Consider the following 19802-nt stretch of genomic DNA (forward strand, 5'->3'; position numbering starts at 1 on the left):
TTTGACCCCACAGGGTGAGATCTTGCGTGGAGCCCCAGATCGAGGGAGATTATCAGTGGTCTTGTATGTCTTCCATTTCCTAATAATTGCTCCCACAGTTGATTTCTTCAAACCAAGCTGCTTACCTGTTGCAGATTCAGTCTTCCCAGCCTGTTGCAGGTCTACAATTCTGTTTCTGGTGTCCTTTGACAGCTCTTTGGTCTTGGCCATAGTGGAGTTTGGAGTGTGACTGTTTGAGGTTATGGACAGGTGTCTTTTGTACTGATAACAAGTTCAAACAGGTGCCATTAATACAGGTAACGAGTGGAGGACAGAGGAGCCTCTTAAAGAAGAAGTTACAGGTCTGTGAGAGCCAGAAATCTTGCTTGTTTGTAGGTGACCAAATACTTATTTTCCACCATAATTTGCAAATAAATTCATTAAAAATCCTACAATCTGATTTTCTGGATTTTTCTCCTCATTTTGTCTGTCATAGTTGAAGTGTACCTATGATGAAAATTACAGGCCTCTCATCTTTTTAAGTGGGAGAACTTGCACAATTGGTGGCTTACTAAATACTTTTTTGCCCCACTGTACATACCATACGAAATGTAACATACCATACTAATTTCAGTCCATCTGATTTTCATTTACTATGTTATGTCCAGGTTGCTCCACCACCAACTCCTCCACCACCATTAGGGTGCAATGTTTTATTTAATTGACTTAAAAACAAATCTTGTCCTATGTAGGGTAGAATTAATTCATTCCACTTTCAAGCAAAAGCCCTTCAGAGGTATACAGATTTTAATATGCAAACTACTACTTCTTCCATTTCAAGTTAATGACATTGGAAATACAAATGCACTGTTACCTCCCCCCCCCAAAAAATCTTGAATGTGTTTCACACTTACAGACACTGAATTTCAAAGTCCAAGGGGAACATCTAGTGGAAAAAGATAAAAACATTTCCATTACTTCACTGGGCACTGGAGTGTAGATTTTTTTAGCACTCGATAACTTGATATGCTAAAACAAACAAAACATACACTACATATACAAAAGTATGTGGACACCCATTCAATTTAGTGGATTTGGCTATTTCAGCCATACCCATTGATGACAGGTGTATAAAATCGAGCACAGCCATGCGACCTCCATAGACAAACATTGATAGTAGAATGGCCTTAATGAAGAGCTCAGTGGCGTTCAACGTGGCACCGTCATAGGATGCCACCTTTCCAGTCAGTTTGTCAAATTCCTACCCTGGTCAACTGTAAGTGCTGTTATTGTGAAGTGGAAACGTCTAGGAACAACAACGGCTCAGCCGCGAAGTGTTAGGCCACACAAGCTCACAGAACAAGACCGTTGAGTACTGAAGCTCGTAAAAATCGGAAGCGAGTCCCTGCAGCAATGTTCCAACAGCTAATGAAAAAACTTCCTATAAAAGCAGAGTCTGTTATAGCAGCAAATGGGTGACCAACTCCATATTAACGCCCCCGAGTTTGGAATTAGATGTTCGACGAGCATACTTTTGGTCATGTACTGTATATCAGAGGATAGTTAACTAGCTTTACATACCGTAACGTTTTTTGGCATGGAATCATTATTATAAAACGTTACATATGACAACAGATTTCAAAATATTCAAAGCGAGTCGTCATCTCACCGGAAGTTACACGCACAAAATATGTGACACGGTAGTTAGTTATGGAACAACCGTCTTTTTTATTCCTACGAAGGTCGATTAGACACAGACACATTAGCTACTGTACTGGGTCGTTTCTTCAAACACGAAGGAATTTTCTTGTTATATTTCACTAGCTTTAAAAATTGAAAATGCCAAGAGGAAGCAGAAGCCGGACGTCAATAATGGCCACTCCAGCCAGGTATGCAAATAGGAATAATAATGATATTAATAACGCATTGTCAGCTAGCTAACTTAGCATCAAGCAAGCTGCCTGCCATTACTTGCTCGCAAGGCTTGCATCCTTTCCCTGTGTTGCCCAGTCTGTATTTTAAAACGTGACAAACGGTATCTATTTCAAAGTTATGCTAATTAACGTTATTTGGTATCTAGTTATGTAGCTAGCTAGTTTGCTAGACACCTGCTAATAATGTTAAGTGAAAGGTGAAACTAATAATTAACGAACGAAATGTACTGAATCTGGTGGGTTAATCTTTACACTACCCTAATTATATGTTACTGAATTGGCCGAGAGTAATTTACTGAAATCGAAGCTGCTAATGGACCTAATTCAAGTTCTTCAGTGAGCATGATTGAATTGACACTTGATTGCTCATCTCCCTCTTTCTCTCAAACCAGGGTAGCCCCACCGCCACCTCCCATGGCCAGGGCTGCACCCCCACTACCCTACGCTCCAGTGCCCCTCCGTCCACCATGGCTGCCCCAGCTGCTCCAGCTGGGCAGCCAGGCATGTTTGCGCAGATGGCCACCACAGCCGCTGGGGTAGCCGTTGGCTCAGCCGCAGGGCACATGATCGGCCACGCAATGACTGGAGGAATGGGTGGAGGCGGGGGAAGCCAGGAGGCTGCCACGCCTGATGTCACCTACCAGGTAGGTGATCACTGCTTAATCACAGTGAGTGACAGGGCCATGATATTGAAGTGGCTTTGTGTCATGTAGCCTCGTTAGTAATGGTAGTGATGAGAGTATGAGCGAGACAGAGGATAAACCATGGAGGATTACACCCTGTGCCAGTCCTTAAAGAATGGGCATCTAAACAGTTAAGAATAAAATCAACACTAACCTCAAATGCTTTATGTTTCTCAGGAGCAGCCCCAGCAGTACCAACAGCCACCTCCCATGTACCAGCCAGCACAGTATCAGCCCCTGTCCATGTTCCAGCAGGAGCCTGCAGGGAACCTGCTCCTACGAGTTCAAGCAGTTCATTGAGTGTGCTCAGACCCAGAGTGACCTGAAACTCTGAAGGCTTCAGCGAGGTGCTCAAGCAGTGCAAGTTGTCCAATGGTGAGTTTAAGTGTGTGTATGTATGAATACAATCTTACCTGTTACTGGAAATATTTGTGTTAAAGAGGGTGCTTTGTGTCCCTGAAAATGTCAAATAGTTGTATCATGACTTGTATGCATACATTAGATGTTATCAGTTGACTTGTTGCCTATCCCTTGCCTTCCCTGGTGTCACCTTTTGGAATAGGATTAAGATGAGGTTTTATGGCAGCTAGTGTTCTTCAGTCTGGTTCCTGGATGGTGTTCTGTAGGTGTCTGGTATTCATTCAATTAAGTCTGACTCTTGAGTCAACTGAGCAGATTTGTTGAAAGCCCCACAAAATGTAACTAGGCCCACTTTTTAAAGGGGAACTGACAAGAGTTTTAGCAACATGAAATCTTATTCAAATCTGTTCATATACATTAGATTGTTTTGACAAGCGAGCACTTGAGTCATATTCACACATTCATAGAATGTTAGGGAATGACGGAGTAAGGCATGTGTGTGAAAGTGGCTGTGCGTTTGGCCAATTAATAGACATTGCACTAAATAAAACCGAAAAGAAAAAAAAAATATTGCCCAGGACTGGACTCTACACAGACTGGTGTGTCATAGCCAATCAGAGCTACGATAGGCCTATATACAACTAAGCCATTTGCCACACTAGACTGTGTTTACAAGCAGTAGCAACAGCGTGACTTCAGATCATTAGAAAGCATTCGCCAAAAGCTACTAAATACACCTGAATGGATTTCTACAAATATGTAAATACCACAGGAGCCCTCTTACATTTGGGAAATGTACAGTCCTATTGATCAAACAACCATGAAAAGGTAGGCTCGCTCTCCCTCCATTGCCTATGCACAACAACAAGCTCAACAACTGTTAGTCAGAGCGAGATGAAGGAACAGAAGAAAAACCCTCTGAAACTTTATCAGCTTGTAGTTGGCTGTCAAAAATTCCAATTATAAACGATGGGGAATAGTACATTTACATTTAAGTCATTTAGCAGACGCTCTTATCCAGAGCGACTTACAAATTGGTGCATTCACCTTATGACATCCAGTGGGACAGTCACTTAACAATAGTGCATCTAAAACTTAGGGGGGGGGTGAGAGGGATTACTTATCCTCCTGCAGCTTGCCTGCCAATGCACGCTTGTCCCAACCCACGTTTTGACAACTGAATGGGAACTTGCCCATTTGATCGATGCCAAATACATTTGATTGACAACTAAGAGATATGGTAACTGTGGATTAGTCGTTCCAAGTTTAGCATAGCTAGCTCGCAAGTGATTCATGTCATGCTAGCTAACCAAATCAGACCTGCATTTCTAGCTGTAGCCACAGAAAAATGATATGTTGGGTAAAAAGTTGTCCACTCGTCCAATGACATAACATCCTCCTAGCAGCTAGCCAGATAACGTTAGGCTCAATGTTTTTAGCTTGTAAATAAATGGCTGCATAAATAAACAAATAAATAAATAAATAAGCTAGCCAATTAGCCACGTTATGACTGATTTGTGAACATTGCACTTGTTAGTTTCATTCTAACATTCCCAGCCTTAGTTACATTTGTCAGTTTTTGTCCAAACTATTGAGTTTAAAAACTGAAACCGTGCATCCCTAATGGCTGGAGGAAGCAAACAATGTACCAGGCCAGCTGTGATTTACAATCTGATAGCAGTATTTGTTGGACTAACAAGAAATGTATTGGTGAATTATATTAACCGTGAATTGAACTACATCCACCTATTCTGCCAACAATGCTTTCTCTATGTCATGGAATTGAGTTAAATATAACCTATTTTTTAAACCTAAAATGGAAATGTAATATTTGACTGCTATGATTGCTTGTTTCATATCTGCAAAGTAGTTAAAACGGCTGCTAGTTCCACTTTAATGTATTTCGTCATATGTTCATAATAGTTACGGGGTTGCACTCAATATTCTTGGTCCCCAAGATATTTAACTACAAATGTATGCAATACATTCATGAAATGTGTAGGAGCTCATGCCAGGTGCTCACACTTGATTTCACTGTAAGGACTGCCCTCCCCTCCCATTTCCAGTGAGGGCGTTGATGGTTAAAAAATGTTTCCGAATGTTGTGCTGGTCTAGTGGTAGTGCTGTTACCACACATGCTCCCTGGACTCCCTCTCCTCTATCTGTCCATCTCAATGACTTCACTAAATCGATCAAGTAAAAACTACAAAATGTCAAATGTTCCCTAATGTAACTTTTATTGTTTTCCTCCACAGGGATGTCCTGAGAGGGAGACGAACAACCCCATCAACGCTGAACACACACACAATATTACTAAACAAGTCATTTGTTTTGGCAGTTGATCAAATAACTTAATCATATGGACAATAAAAGCATTTCTCAGGTTGATGCTGTGAAGCTTGTAATAAGTTATGTATATGTTTATTTTTTTGGTTTGTTGCAAGTCTTAATTTTTCCATTGGTCCACCCATTTCCATCATATCTGGATTAGTTGTACAATCACAATTTGCTTGTAACAAGCATAGGATCTAATAAAGCTGATGTGAATCACATTAAATAATCTTAGTGTCTCTTGTTCTCTCAACCCTGATGGCTCTTTTGCACACAGTGATCATGTGATTAAGTATAACAATCAGATCATCGTTGGGGAACATTTGAGGGACACTAGACTAGAGCAAGAAGAACATGCAGTTATTTGTATGTAGTTTTCTTATTATTGAAGTACTATTACTACAGTACATTCGTGCCACCTGTTATGCCCATTCACTTATCCGAGACCTGTTGCATGCGAACTTTTAGCGGGGATGTCACTGATTAGAATGTAAACCGGGGTGTTATTTCATGAATAGGAAGAAGATATGTGTACACGCGTTAAGGCCCTGTGCTCTTCAACTAGCACGGATTTATTTTTGGCATCTGACATTAGAATTCGCCCTTTTCATATGCTAGCACAGTCCACCATGAAGACTTACCAACTGTGTTGATATCGTTAGTGAGCCAGTTGCTCGTTTGTTCCTTATTTTTATGAAGTGTTTTATGATGGATTTAACTGAATTGTAAGGACTAAACACGCATCGATTGATACGGTGAGTGTTCGTGGGAATTTCGTGTTTGTTCAACTTGACAAGACCGCGATTTAAAAGGTCAAATATTGATGAGGGAAATGTACGGCAGTTGATGGCTGATTTATAAGATTTGTTTCCAAAATGGCTTGCGATTCAATCGGTTAATTTGTAACAATGCAGGGAATTGTAATAGTGTATGTAACAGGCTGATGATGCTCGACCCACTCAGAACAATAGTGTATCTTGTGTATTCCACAAAATGCAATGCTCGCATGCATTATGGTAGATTAATTATATATAGGAATGGTTACATATTAGTCCATACAATATTTCTGGAATAATTATTAACAAAAATGTAATCATTATATAATGTCGCGTTCATTCACGTGCCAGTCGGAACTAGGAAACTCAGAAATACCCGACTTGCAAACTGGTTGAAGCGGCACGTGTATAACTACAACCAGTTTGTAAGTCGCACATTTCCTTGTTCCGATTAGTACCTGAACGCAGCATAATGCGTAGGCTAAATCAATATTGTTTTAAAATATATTTTCACGGGTTTATGAATAACCTAGTGTAATGAGAAATAGCCTAGCTATATCTATAATATTCTGTCACACGTTGTTCTTTCCCTCTGATCATGGCCACCTACGGAGGGGGCCGGGGGCGGAGCTTCGAAATGTCATTATATAGGTCGTATTTAAACCAGTTCAACATGGCATCTGCAGCTATATACCGGGTCTACCTGTTCTGTTTACACATACATACAGTTGAAGTCGGAAGTTTACATAAACCTTAGACAAATTAATTTAAACTCAGTTTTTCACAATTCCTGACATTTAATCACAGTAAAATTTCCCTGTTTTAGGTCAGTTAGGATCACCACTTTAATTTAAGAATGTGAAATGTCAGAATGGTAGAGAATGATTTATTTCAGCTTTTATTTCATTCATCACATTCCCAGTGGGTCAGAAGTTTACATACACTCAATTAGTATTTTGTAGCATTGCCTTTAAATTGTTTAACTTGGGTCAAACGTTTCAGTTAGCCTCCCACAAGCTTCCCACAATAAGTTGGGTGAGTTTGGTCCCATTCCTCCTGACAGAGCTGGTGCAACTGAGTCAGGTTTGTAGGCCTCCTTGCTTGCACATGTTTTTTCAGGTCTGCCCACAAACTGTCTATGGGATTGAGGTCAGGGCTTTGTGATGGCCACTCCAATAACTTGACTTTGTTGTCCTTAAGCCATTTTGCCACAACTTTGGAAGTATGCTTGGGGTCATTGTCCATTTGGAAGACCCATTTGCGACCAAGCTTTAACTGATGTTGTGAGATATTGCTTCAATATATCCCCATAATTTTCCTACCTCATGACGCAATCTATTTTGTGAAGTGCACCAGTCCCTCCTGCAGCAAAGCACCCCCACAACATGATGCTGCCACCCCTGTGCTTCACGGTTGGGATGGTGTTCTTCGACTTGCAAGCCTCCCCCTTTTTCCTCCAAACATAACAATGCTCATTATGGCCAAACAGTTCTATTTTTGTTTCATCAGGCCAGAGGACATTTCTCCAAAAAGTACGATCTTTGTCCCCATGTGCAGTTGCAAACAGTAGTCTGGATTTTTTTATGGCTGTTTTGGAGCAGTGGCTTTTTACTTGCTGAGCGGCCTTTCAGGTTATGTACCTGTTTCCTCCAGAATCTTAACAAGGTCCTTTTGCTGTTGTTCTGGGATTGTTTTGCACTTTTGGCACCAAAGTACATTCATCTCGAGGAGACAGAACGCATCTCATTCCTGAGTGGTATGACGGCTGAGGGGTCCCATGGTGTTTATTCTTGCGTACTATTGTTTGTATAGATGAACGTGGTAGCTTCAGGTGTTTGGAAATTGCTCCCAAGGATGAACCAGACTTGTGGAGGTGTATTTCTCTTGATTTTCCCATGATGTCAAGCAACGAGGCACTGAGTTTGAAGGTAGACCTTGACATACATCCACAGGTATACCTCCAATTGACTCAAATTATGTCAGTTAGCCTATCAGAAGCTTCTAAAGCATGACATCAATTTATGGAATTTTCCAAGCTGTTTAAAGGAACAGTCAACTGAGTGTATGTAAACTTCTGACCCACTGGAATTGTGATACAGTGAATTATAAGTGAAATAATCTGTCTAAACATTTGTTGGAAAAATTACTTGTGTCATGTACAAAGTACATGTCCTAACCGACCTGCCAAAACTATCATTTGTTAACAAGACATTTGTGGAGTGGTTAAAAAACTAGTTTTAATGACTCCAACCTCCAGTGTATGTAAACTTCCAACTTCAACTGTACATACATACACAACCATTGTCAAACAATTGGGCTACTTTCACCAAAAACCTACATCAATTGTCTCCTATGTGCTTGCCTATATTGCTGTAAGACTTTAGAATTGAATTATTTTGGGGGAATTACATTTTTACTTTAAATGTCATACTATTAAACTTTTTGTTAAAAGGTCAATCAACTTCACAAATACAGCTCAGTTTAATGAGAAAGTGAGTTTGCCCTGAATATGACCTGCTGTGTTTTCTTGTTCCCAGCTTGTTATCAGCAGCAGCAGTACAATAGTCTAGTTTCCTTGGATAACCAGTCACGCCAACATGACCAAAGAGGACGAGATCCCGGATTGGGTGGGAGCTCAGGAGTTCTATGGCAAATATGACCCCAAGGAGATCCTGGGAAGGTATGGTATCATTTGTATGTCATATGGAATTGTTTTCATGTACATGAGGTAAAACGAACATCTATTAGTATTTTCTATTAATTCACTGCATAGAAATAGCCTGGCCCCAGGTATGTTTGTGCTGTACACCTGTAACAAACTCAAATGTCACCTCAACAATGTTTGGCAATGCATCACAATGACCATATAAGTTGGCTATACTGCCCAAAACGATCTGGGACCAGAGGAGAACAGAAATAATAATAAACAGAAACTCTAAACACACATCAACCACCCCTCAGTCTAGACTGCTTATGGAAGGGAATTAGGGTTCTGGGAACTCACTATTAAACCCTGTCATCAGGGGCATCCTTTGTGTCGTATCACTGTGTGGTGTTTGTTAATCAAGAGAGGTATGCCATTACGTAACTAAACTATGTATTATTGAGCCGGACAGCATTCATTTGAGCATGTTTTAGGACAAAGGTTTTGGCACCGAATAGTACTAGTGATTGGTCAGCTAGTAGAGTCATTGTGTCATCCCACTCGGATTCACACAGGGGGTCACTTGTGTGATAAAGAAATTGCGTTATTTTCAAATCCAATTTTATTTGTCACATGCGCCGAATACAACAGGTGTAGGTAGACCTTACCGTGAAATGCTTACTTACAAGCCCTTAACCAATAATACAGTTTTAAACAATAGTTAAGAAAATATTTACTAAATAAACGAAAGTAAAAAATTAAAATAAAAAGTAACACAATAAAATAACAATAGAGGCTATATATAGGGGGTACCAGTACCGAGTCAATGTGCGGGGTTACAGGTTAGTCAAGGTCATTTGTTCATGTAGGTAGGGGTAAAGTTTCTATGCATAGATGATAAATAGCAAGTTGCAGCTGTGTAAAATCAAAGGGGGATGACAATGTAAATAGTCCAGGTGGTCATTTGATTAATTGTTCAACAGCCTTATAGCTTGGGGGTAGAAGCTGTTAAGGAGCCTTTGGACCTAGACTTGGTGCTCCGGTATCACTTGCCGTGCGGTAGCAGAGAGAACAGTCTATGACTTGGGTGACTGGAGTCTTTGACAATTTTTTGGGCCTTCCCCTGACACCGCCTAGTATATAGGTCCTGGATGGCAGGATGCTTGGCCCCAGTGATGTACTGGGCCGTACGCACTACCCTCTGTAGCGTCTCACGGTCGGATGTAGAGCAGTTGCCATATCAGGCGGTGATGCAACTGGTCAGGATGCTGTCGATGGTGCAGCTGTAGAACCTTTTGAGGATCTGGGGACCCATGCCAAGTCAGTCTCTTGAAGGGTAAAACGTTTTGTTGTACCCTCTTCACGACTGTCTTGGGGTGTTTTGACCATGATAGTTTGTTGGTGATGTGGAGACCAAGGAACTTGAAACTCTTGACCTGCTCCACTACAGTCTATCGATGTGAATGGAGGTGTGTTCGGCCCCCCTTTTCCTGTAGTCCACAATCATCTCCTTTGACTTGCTCACGTTGAGGGAGAGGTTGTTGTCCTGGCACCACACTGCCAGGTCTCCGACCTCCTACCTATAGGCTGTTTTATCGTTGTTGGTGATCATGCCTACCACTGTTGTGTCGTCAGAAAACTTGATGGTGTTGGAGTCATGCTTGGCCACGCAGTTGTGGGTGAACAGGGAATACAGGAGGGGACTGAGTATGCACCCCTGAGGGGCCCCCGTGTTGAGCATCAGGGTGGCAGATGTGTTGTTGCCTACCCTTACCACCTGGGGGCGGCCCGTCAGGAAGTCCAGGATACAGTTGCAGAGGGAGGTGTTTAGTCCCAGGGTCCAGTTGCAGAGGGAGGTGTTTAGTCCCAGGGTCCTTAGCTTAGTGATGAGCTTTGTGGGCACTATGGGGTTGAACACTGAGCTGTAGTCAATGAACATTCTCACATAGGTGTTCCTTTTGCCTAGGTGGGAAAGGGAACTGTGGAGTCCTATTGAGATTGCGTCATCTGTGGATCTGTTGGGGTGGTATGTGAATTGGAGTGGGGTTTCTGGGATGATGTTGTTGATGTGAGCCATGACCAGCCTTTTAAAGCACTTCATGGCTACTGACGTGAGTGCTACGTGGCAGTAATCATTTAGGCAGGTTATCTTAATGTTCTTGGGCACAGGCATTATGGTGGTCTGCTTGAAACATGTAGGTATTACAGACTTGTCAGGGAGAGGTTGAAAATGTCAGTGAAGACACTGGCTACGGCGAGCATGATCACACAGTCATCTGGAACAGCTGGTGCTCTCATGCATGCTTCAGTGTTGCTTGCCTCGAAGCAAGCATAAAAGGCATTTAGCTTGTCTGGTAGGCTTGCTTCACTGGGCCGCACGCGACTGGGTTTCCCTTTGTAGTCCGTAATAGTTTGCAAGCCCAGCTACATCTGACAAGCGTCAGAGCTGAGTGTAGTAGCATTCAATCTTAGTCCTGTATTTACGCTTTGCCTGTTTATTTTAGTTTTTTGCCATTGTTTCTCACAAGTATCACAGAACGTTAACAAAGACAGGCCAGATCAAAGACGAGATAATTCATCATTGTTTTTTGTACATACAAAACACATTTAGTATGTGGGCCAAATGAGAATAAAACCCACCACAACCCTGTTGTTGCCAGCATCATACATCATACAACTAACAGAGCCATTCTACCCTTGTCAGCACAAGTTAGCTATTTACCTATTTACCTAAATAAAACCTTGATAAAGCTTTACCACTGTTCTTATTGGGCTGGTGGGCTCTGTGACATGTCACATAAACAACAGTGCACTGTATAGTATGGCATAACACACACATCACCTGTATTATCGTATCAGTTTCCTGCACATGTAGAGAGCGACAACATGCTTTTAGAGAGACCACCTGTATTTTAATATACTGAGTGGTATGTACTTGTTTTTGTGGCCTAATGCAGCTTAATGTCAATATATGGAGTATAGGCCTACTTGCAAAGTGCAGAAGGTTCTCAAAAAGAAAATGGTAAGGATGAACATGTTTTTGAGGCTGCCTTAATATATAAAGCTGTGCTTCAGATATTTTAAATATTTTATCTTATAGGGATGGCCAATCATTCTCAGCCTTGTGAGATTTTAGCTCTAGTATATGTTCTGCATTAGATACACATTGTGTCCTGTATTGGTTTATTTGGAGTTGTATTACATCCTATATAATCTCTCGTGGACAGATGCACGTAACATAGATGGTATTAGCATCTGTCGACAGACTGTGGAACGCGACGACCAACAAGGAACTTTGTTCTGGTACGCAGATTTTTCTGTCACTTATCGTTTGAACAAATCACGATTTGGCTTCTTTTGAACTTGTGTAGGAGAGGGGACATTTTGCCCATAAATTTGCACGAAACTCGCTACATTTCCATTTAGAGAGATTGAGATTTCGCTAGTCCCGTTAGTACATTTACTAACACGTCTCCCTTGTAATTATAGTACATCTAAACTCCCCAGAGAATTTAATCTGAAATATTTTACGCAATTCCACAAGATTTTAGTTCTGGGTGTCCGAAATAACATCCTACATAGTGATGATCAGAGGGTTGTGGATTCAAATCCCTGGTGGGGCACATTGCCGTTGTTTTTTGCTATGGAACAAATCTAACAAAATAAGTTCCCCTTGAGTATTCAGCTGTACAAATCAAATAAACACTTGAAATGTGTGTGATGTAATTTACTACCTTTAGATATGACGCTTTTTGTTTTTCTGTCCTTGTGCTTCAGGGGGGTGAGTAGCGTGGTGCGACGTTGTATTCATAAACAAACCCAACAGGACTATGCGGTCAAAATCATTGACGTCACTCCTTCTGACAAGATCTCGGCTGCCGAGATCGAGGAGATCAAAGAGGCCACAGTGAAGGAGATTGATATTCTCAAGAAAGTCTATGGAATGGACAACATCAGTAAGCAAAATAACACCACAATGCTTACATTATTGACACTTTAATGGAACTTAATGTATATAATAACAAAACTACTTGAAAAAACTTGAGGAAGAAACTCACACATCCATCTAGCCTATTCCTGGAGTAGGCTTAATCTGAATTGAGAAAATGGGCCCGATAAAAACATTATTCCCTCATCTGGTCAAATATGGAGTGTGGAACACATTGACGTGGATCTCTAAAGTTATTTTACAAGAACTTTGTTCAAAGGTTATGTCTATGCATCCTAGAGGGTTGGACAACTTTAGCTTTTGCTCTCCTGTACTGCTTCATAACCATATTGACTGCGCATCACTTGTTTAGCTAGAAAAGGTCAAATTGATATTATAAGATCTGTGTAACTATGGCTGTGTTTACACATGCAGCCAAATTCTGATATTTTTCCCCCACTAATTGATCTTTTGACCAATCACATCAGATCTTTTCACAGCAGATCTTTTCAGAGCTGATCTGATTGGTCAAAAGACCAATTTGTGAAACAAATATCAGAATCTGTTCTACTGGTTGTAGACATACATCATAACAGGCCTATTATCTCTCCACAGTCCAGCTGAAGGACTGCTATGAGTCAAAAGCCTTCTTCTTCCTGGTGTTTGATCTGTAAGTATCCAGACAGACTCTGCAGAAGTACAATACAGTAATATGTCAAATTTCCTAACAAGGAATCTTATAAATATTTATACAACATTTAAAAAACACTATCCAATCAAGGTACAAGGAAGAGTGACATGTTTAGTGCACTGGTGATTTTTTTCAGTGATTTATACAGAGTACATTTGACTCAACACTTTCAGGCCCTCAGGATGTATGCATACCAATATAATCTGTCTCTCTCCCAGGATGAAGAGAGGAGAGCTGTTTGACTACCTCACAGAAAAAGTAACTCTGAGTGAGAAGGAGACCAGGTCAGAAACTCTACCTCACACACATTCATTCACTATCTTATTGCGTACATCTGGGTTCGGTCCCCTCAAAAATGTATATCTGGACAAGACTGTTTGTGGTTCAGGGGTTCATTAAGACATTTGAGGGACATTGAGAGATTTGATGTGTGAGTGCTGTAGAATTTGAGTGATTTGAGACTAGTTAGTTTGGCCCTAATGGGAAGAGTCTTGCATGTTTAGGGAGTGTGAGAGATATAGATCAGAAGGACAACATTTCCCTATTTTCCTGTAGGAAGATCATGCGTGCCCTGCTAGAGGTTGTTAAATTCCTCCACGACCAGAACATCATCCACAGAGACCTCAAGCCTGAGAATATCCTACTGGATGACAACATGGACATCAAGCTCACTGACTTCGGCTTCTCCCTGCAGATTGAGCCCGGACAGACACTCAACGGTTAGTAGTTTCTATCAACAGATGTGGGGTCTACGACTGGCAAAGAAAATCTAGTTAATTACTGTCCCACTCAATCTCATTCTGACTGAATTAGCAGTGAAATCATTGTAGAAAGTCGTCAGGATACCCCATGTCCATAATTGCATACCACATGGAATTAAGCATTATAGCGGAAGGTAATGAGCGCTTCATACTGGCTGCTCAGTCAGTGGAAGGAAGCCTCGTGTTTTGAACGCTGTGGCGCTAAGTTTTAACACTAGCTGCCAGTGCTATGTAGAGGAACCCTTTCGAGCTAGTCAACGCCCCTAAATCCTCGTCCACAACCCACTCCCCTTCTGTCCTGTCCCTGTCGTTTGCTCAAGCAAAGGTTAAGATGCAACAGGACACTTGCTGAGCTATTTGCTGTTCCCAAATCATTAGGAGCATGTGTTGACCTTTTAAAAGGCGATGCTGTGACTTCTCAGCATGCACAGAACTTCAGACTAGGAACTGCAGTCAGTTTTTTTGTGGTAAAATACAATCCACACTTATACGTTTGTCAACAAATACTATATATAGGTTCAGGTTGACTGATAAACATGCAAAGAACAGTCAATTACTGTAGTAGACTATGATGTGTTTCCTGTTTCAGCTTGAGACTTTCATATACATTTATTGTACTCATAATTATGAGAATATTAATTATTACTAATATTCACCTAGCAATGCCCCCTCTATCTGTTTTCTACACCAGAGGTGTGTGGGACCCCTGGCTATCTGGCTCCTGAGATCATTGAGTGCTCCATGGACCCCAACCACAAAGGATACGGGACTGCAGTTGACATGTGAGTACTCCGATTACACACAACTACCCATTCACCTTTCCATCTACCCGCTGGATACCAGATCCCACTGCCACTGCTCCAGCACTTAATTTATTTTAAGTGAAATATTTTCACTAATCACAATTTAAGTGCAACATTTATTTCTAAAAGTATCCATTTAGTTAAGCTTGTTCCATATTATTTATTTAGTTTAATATTACTTGGTACATAACAGCTAACTGCCAAAATAAAGGAAACACCAACATAAAGTGTCTTAATAGGGCGCCAGAACAGGTTCAATGTACCTTGACATAGATTCTACAAGTGTCTGGAACTCTATTGGAGGGATGCGACACCATTCGACACGCCATAAAAAAATTTTTTTTTTTTTTGATGGTGGTGTAAAACGTTGTCTCAGGCTCAAGATCCGGTCATGGCATATGGTTACCTCGTTTTCATGCAAATCAAACCATTCAGTGACCACTCGTGCCCTGTGGATGGGGGCATTGTCATCCTATGGAGGCATAGCCATGGTATTTATTTATTATTTTACCTTTATTTAACTAGGCAAGTCCGTTAAAGAACAAATTCTTATTTACAATGATGGCCTAGGAACAGTGGGTTAACTGCCTTGTTCATGGGCAGAATGACAGATTTTTTTACATTCGTCAGCTCGGGGATTCGATCTTGCAACCTTTTGGTTACGAGTCCAACGCTCTAACTACTAGGCTACCTGCCGCCAAAATAACAGTCTGCCCAGGCTTTTTATACATGACCCTAAGCATGATGTGATGTTAATTAACTCATAAACCACACCTGTGTGGAAGCACCTTCTGTCAATATACTTTGTATTCCTCATTTACTCATGTTTCCACTATTTTGGCAGTTACCTTTATATTATATGGTGAAATAAAGTCATAGAAAAAGTATCACTATAATCCTGATGATTTATTGTGATTCCAGATGGAGTTCAGGGGTGATCTTGTACACTCTATTGGCTGGATCCCCTCCCTTCTGGCATAGAAAACAGATGATGATGCTTCGTATGATCCTAGCTGGGAACTACGACTTATCTTCTCCTGAATGGGACGACCGGTCTGACACTATCAAAGACCTAGTGGGTTTGGAAGGATTAACACTGTAGCTTCAAAACATGGTTAAAACTATACTTCTGATCTCAAGGATAGTCAGCTGCATTCATAGCTCTGTCAATGAATCCACTTTATTGGTCCATTTGCATGGATACTGTTTATTTTTTGCTGTCACAGTACCCAATCTGACACACATCACAGGCTGGGAGCAGTGCCCATGGGGCACAAGGGGTAGTGCCTTGCTCAATGGCAGAACGGCGGCAGGTTGTATACGGGATATTGAAGAAGGCTCACTCCCTGCAGATTTCCTCGCTGGCAGCTCGGGGGTTCTAACCTTCCGGTTACCGGCCCACCCCTCTAACCTTGAGGCTACCTCCTTCCCCTAATTTGAGAGTGCCTACACTTCTCCAGCCGCATCCTTCAGCTGTTTGTCAGAATGGACACTTTTTTTGAGGGGGGAATCTTTGATTGCCCCTTAAATGTTGCCTCATGTCTCTGTTTTCAGATCTCCAGGATGTTGATGGTAAACCCAGATCAGCGTTATACAGCCCAAGACTGCCTGAACCACCCCTTCTTCCAGCAGTATGTGGTGGCTGAAGTAAGACACTTCACCCCCAAGAGGAGGTTCAAGGTAAGAGCAGCAACACTATACAAAGATTCCCATGTGATGTGGAATCAACACCACGGTTGGGGATTTATGTTTGAGTTCAGAAATCCCCATGGAAAATGAGTTTAATAAATGTCAATATCGGAACTGACTGGGATCGATGGCAATATGACACCGTAATATCAGTCATAGGTAAAATAAATCCTAACATGCAGTCTGATGTACAGTCGTGGCCAAAAGTTTTGAGAATTACACAAATATTAATTTTCAAAATCTACTGCGTCAGTTTGTATGATGGCAATTTGCATATACTCCAGAATGTTATGAAGAGTCATCAGATGAATTGCAATTAATTGCAAAGTCCCTCTTTTCCATGCAAATGAACTGAATCGCAAAAAAAAACATTTCCACTGCATTTCAGCCCTGCCACAAAAGGACCAGCTGACATCATGTCAGTGATTCTCTCGTTAACACAGGAGTGAGTGTTGACGAGGCCAAGGCCGGAGATCACTCTGTCATGCTGATTGAGTTCTAATAACAGACTGGAAGCTTCAAAAGGAGGGTGGTGCTTGGAATCATTGTTCTTCCTCTGTCAAACACGGTTACCTGCAAGGAAACATGTGCCGTCACATTGCTTTGCACAAAAAGGGCTTCACAGGCAAGGATATTGCTGGCAGTAAGATTGCACCTAAATCAACCATTTATCGGATCAAAAACTTTAAGGAGAGCAGATCAATTGTTGTGAAGAAGGCTTCAGGGCACCCTAGAAAGTCCAGCAAGTGCCAGGACAGTCTCCTAAAGTTCTGGCAACCACCAGTACAGAGCTTGCTCAGGAATGGCAGCAGGCAGGTGTGAGTGCATCTGCACGCACAGTGAGGGGAATACTTGTGGTCCTTCTGTAGCTCAGTTGGTAGAGCATGGCGCTTGTAACGCCAGGGTAGTGGGTTCGATCCTCGGGACCACCCATACGTAGAATGTATGCACACATGACTAAGTCGCTTTGGATAAAAGCGTCTGCTAAATGGCATATATTATTATTACTTTTGGAGGATGGCCTGGTGTCAAGAAGGGCAGCAAAGAAGCCACTTCTCTCCAGGAAAATCATCAGGGACAGACTGACATTCTGCAAAGGGTACAGGGATTGGATTGGGGTTAAGTCATTTTCTCTGATGAATCCCCTTTCCGATTGTTTGGGGCATTGTCCTAAGCTTGTCCTAAGAAGATAAGGTGAGCGATAGCATTAGTCCTGTGTCATGCCAACAGTAAAGCAACCTGAGACCATTCATGTGTAGGGTTGCTTCTCAGCCAAGGGAGTGGGCTCACTCACAATGGTACCAACACATCCTCCGAGAGCAACTTCTCCCAACCATCCAGGAAGTTTGGTGACGACCCATGCCTTTTCCAGCATGATGGAGCACCTTGCAATAAGGCAAAAGTGATAACTAAGTGGCTCGGGGAACAAAACATCGATATTTTGGGTCCATGGCCAGGAAACTCCCCAGACCTTAATCCCATTGAGAACTTGTGGTCAATCCTCAAGAGGTGGGTGGACAAACAAAACCCAATTCTGACGAACTCAAAGCATTGATTATGCAAGAATGGGCTGCCATCAGTCAGGATGTGGCCCAGAAGAAGTTAATTGACAGAATGCTAGGTCAGATTGCAGAGGTCTTGAAAAGAGAAGGGTCAACACTGCAAATATTGACTTTGCATGAACTTCATGTAATTGTCAAAAAAGGCTTTGACACTTATAAAATGCTTGTATTTATACTTCAGTATTCCATAGTAACATGTGACAAAAATATCTGAAGACAGAAGCAGCAGACTTTGGGAAAATTAATGTAATTCTCAAAACTTTTGGCCACGACTGTACATAGAACCAACACATTCTCACCCCCATCATCATGTCACCAGGTCGTCTGCATGACAGTGCTGGCTGTGATGCGCATCTACTGTAATTACCGCCGCGCCAAGCCTATCACCAAGGAGGTGATCAAGAGTGACCCGTATGCCATCAAGCCCATCCGCAAGCTAATCGACGCCTGTGCCTTCAAGATCTATGGCCACTGGGTCAAGAAGGGCCAGACCCAGAACAGAGCCGCCCTGTTCGAGAACACTCCCAAGGCCATCTTGCTGTCCATGGCTGCAGAGGCCGAGGACTCCTCCATGCACTCCTGGTAATGATGCTGTTTCTCAGTCCAGGTCCTAAGAAGAGGGAGGTGGGACTCTACATTAGCTTGCATCTGTCTCAATTCTCTATCCTTTTAAAATCCAATGGTGTTAAATGTGTACGGCTGCACACATCTGGAGACAGAATTGGGCTGGTATGTCATTGGGCTGATTAAAGCATTGGTGTGACGCAATAAAAAAAACTTTGGGTTGGACACTTTAGAGATGTAGCATGATATAGCTTGTTCTTTGTATCAAAAAGGAGGGTTGGTGAAAATACAATCCTATTGGATTGCTGCTATTTGTCGCTTGACTGGTATGTCTTTTAAACCAGTGGTTCTCAAACCTCTCCTCAGGGACCCCCAGCCGTTCCATGTATTTGATCTATTCCACTCGTCACTAAATCGGGCCTTTGAATAGGTGAGCTAGTTTAGCGATACAACAAAACTGTGATATGTCTGGGGGTCCCAGAGGTTTAGGAACCCGTTTTAAATTGTGGATTGATCAAGACTTGGGAAATATCCTAGAACTATACCCTCCAACACCTGCACTGAGGAATATTGGTCTGTGTTTAGTACATAATGGAACAAATAGCTAGACATCCACAGTGAAATGTTTCATCACTTTTCTATGGCTTATACAGTATTGCAGGAGTCAGAAAATTCAGAGATGGAAATAGTGCACATCCAGGCCCTCTATTCTTTTCCAACATGAGTATGGTGTCTAGTATATAGATGTATTCTGAAATGTTGCTCCCCTCTGAAATATTCCTAGATAGTGTTAAAGGTAATTTCAATCATAATGAGCCTCAAATTCCATATGCATAGAGTTATGTAAAAGACAATTGCTCTGCATGCAAAGCTTCTTAGTGCTAGTGATTCTCCCTTCGCTCAGTATGTGCAATGAGCCCGGCATGTACATTTCTATCTTGACATACTTTGGGTTATACTGTACTTGGTCATGTACTGTAAACTGTTTAAGGGAGCATGAGAACACTAATTGTATGCTAACATTAATTCATTTTATTTATTAAATCTCAACCTGATTGTATGTGATTGGTACAAAAAGTATAACTTATGATTGATTA

The 19802-nt window shown here is 41.7% G+C and overlaps 1 protein-coding gene and 1 pseudogene across 1 annotated transcript; both read left to right on the plus strand.

Moving 5' to 3' along the window:
* The first annotated feature begins 1272 nt into the window (after positions 1–1272).
* On the plus strand, positions 1273–5508 carry LOC123992775 (annotated as a pseudogene).
* Positions 5509–5660: 152 nt separating this feature from the next.
* Positions 5661–19765, plus strand: phkg1a (phosphorylase kinase, gamma 1a (muscle)). The gene is made up of 10 exons (XM_046294271.1): positions 5661–6042; positions 8601–8743; positions 12485–12663; positions 13251–13305; positions 13545–13610; positions 13882–14045; positions 14779–14869; positions 15812–15965; positions 16445–16570; positions 18461–19765. The coding sequence occupies exons 2-10, from the start codon at positions 8661–8663 to the stop codon at positions 18725–18727; spliced, it is 1185 nt and encodes a 394-aa protein (XP_046150227.1). The 5' UTR covers positions 5661–6042; positions 8601–8660; the 3' UTR covers positions 18728–19765.
* The last annotated feature ends 37 nt before the right edge of the window (positions 19766–19802 follow it).

This window comes from Oncorhynchus gorbuscha, linkage group LG13 (assembly GCF_021184085.1).
Source record: "Oncorhynchus gorbuscha isolate QuinsamMale2020 ecotype Even-year linkage group LG13, OgorEven_v1.0, whole genome shotgun sequence".
Taxonomy (NCBI): Eukaryota; Metazoa; Chordata; class Actinopteri; order Salmoniformes; family Salmonidae; genus Oncorhynchus; species Oncorhynchus gorbuscha.

Bases quoted from the DNA above. Each gene is read 5' to 3' on its own strand.
- phkg1a (XM_046294271.1), top strand. From the start codon at position 8,661: ATGACCAAAGAGGACGAGATCCCGGATTGGGTGGGAGCTCAGGAGTTC. The intron at 8,744-12,484 runs GTATGGTATCAT...CTTGTGCTTCAG, and splicing joins CCCAAGGAGATCCTGGGAAG to GGGGGTGAGTAGCGTGGTGC. The intron at 14,046-14,778 runs GTTAGTAGTTTC...TTTCTACACCAG, and splicing joins GCCCGGACAGACACTCAACG to AGGTGTGTGGGACCCCTGGC.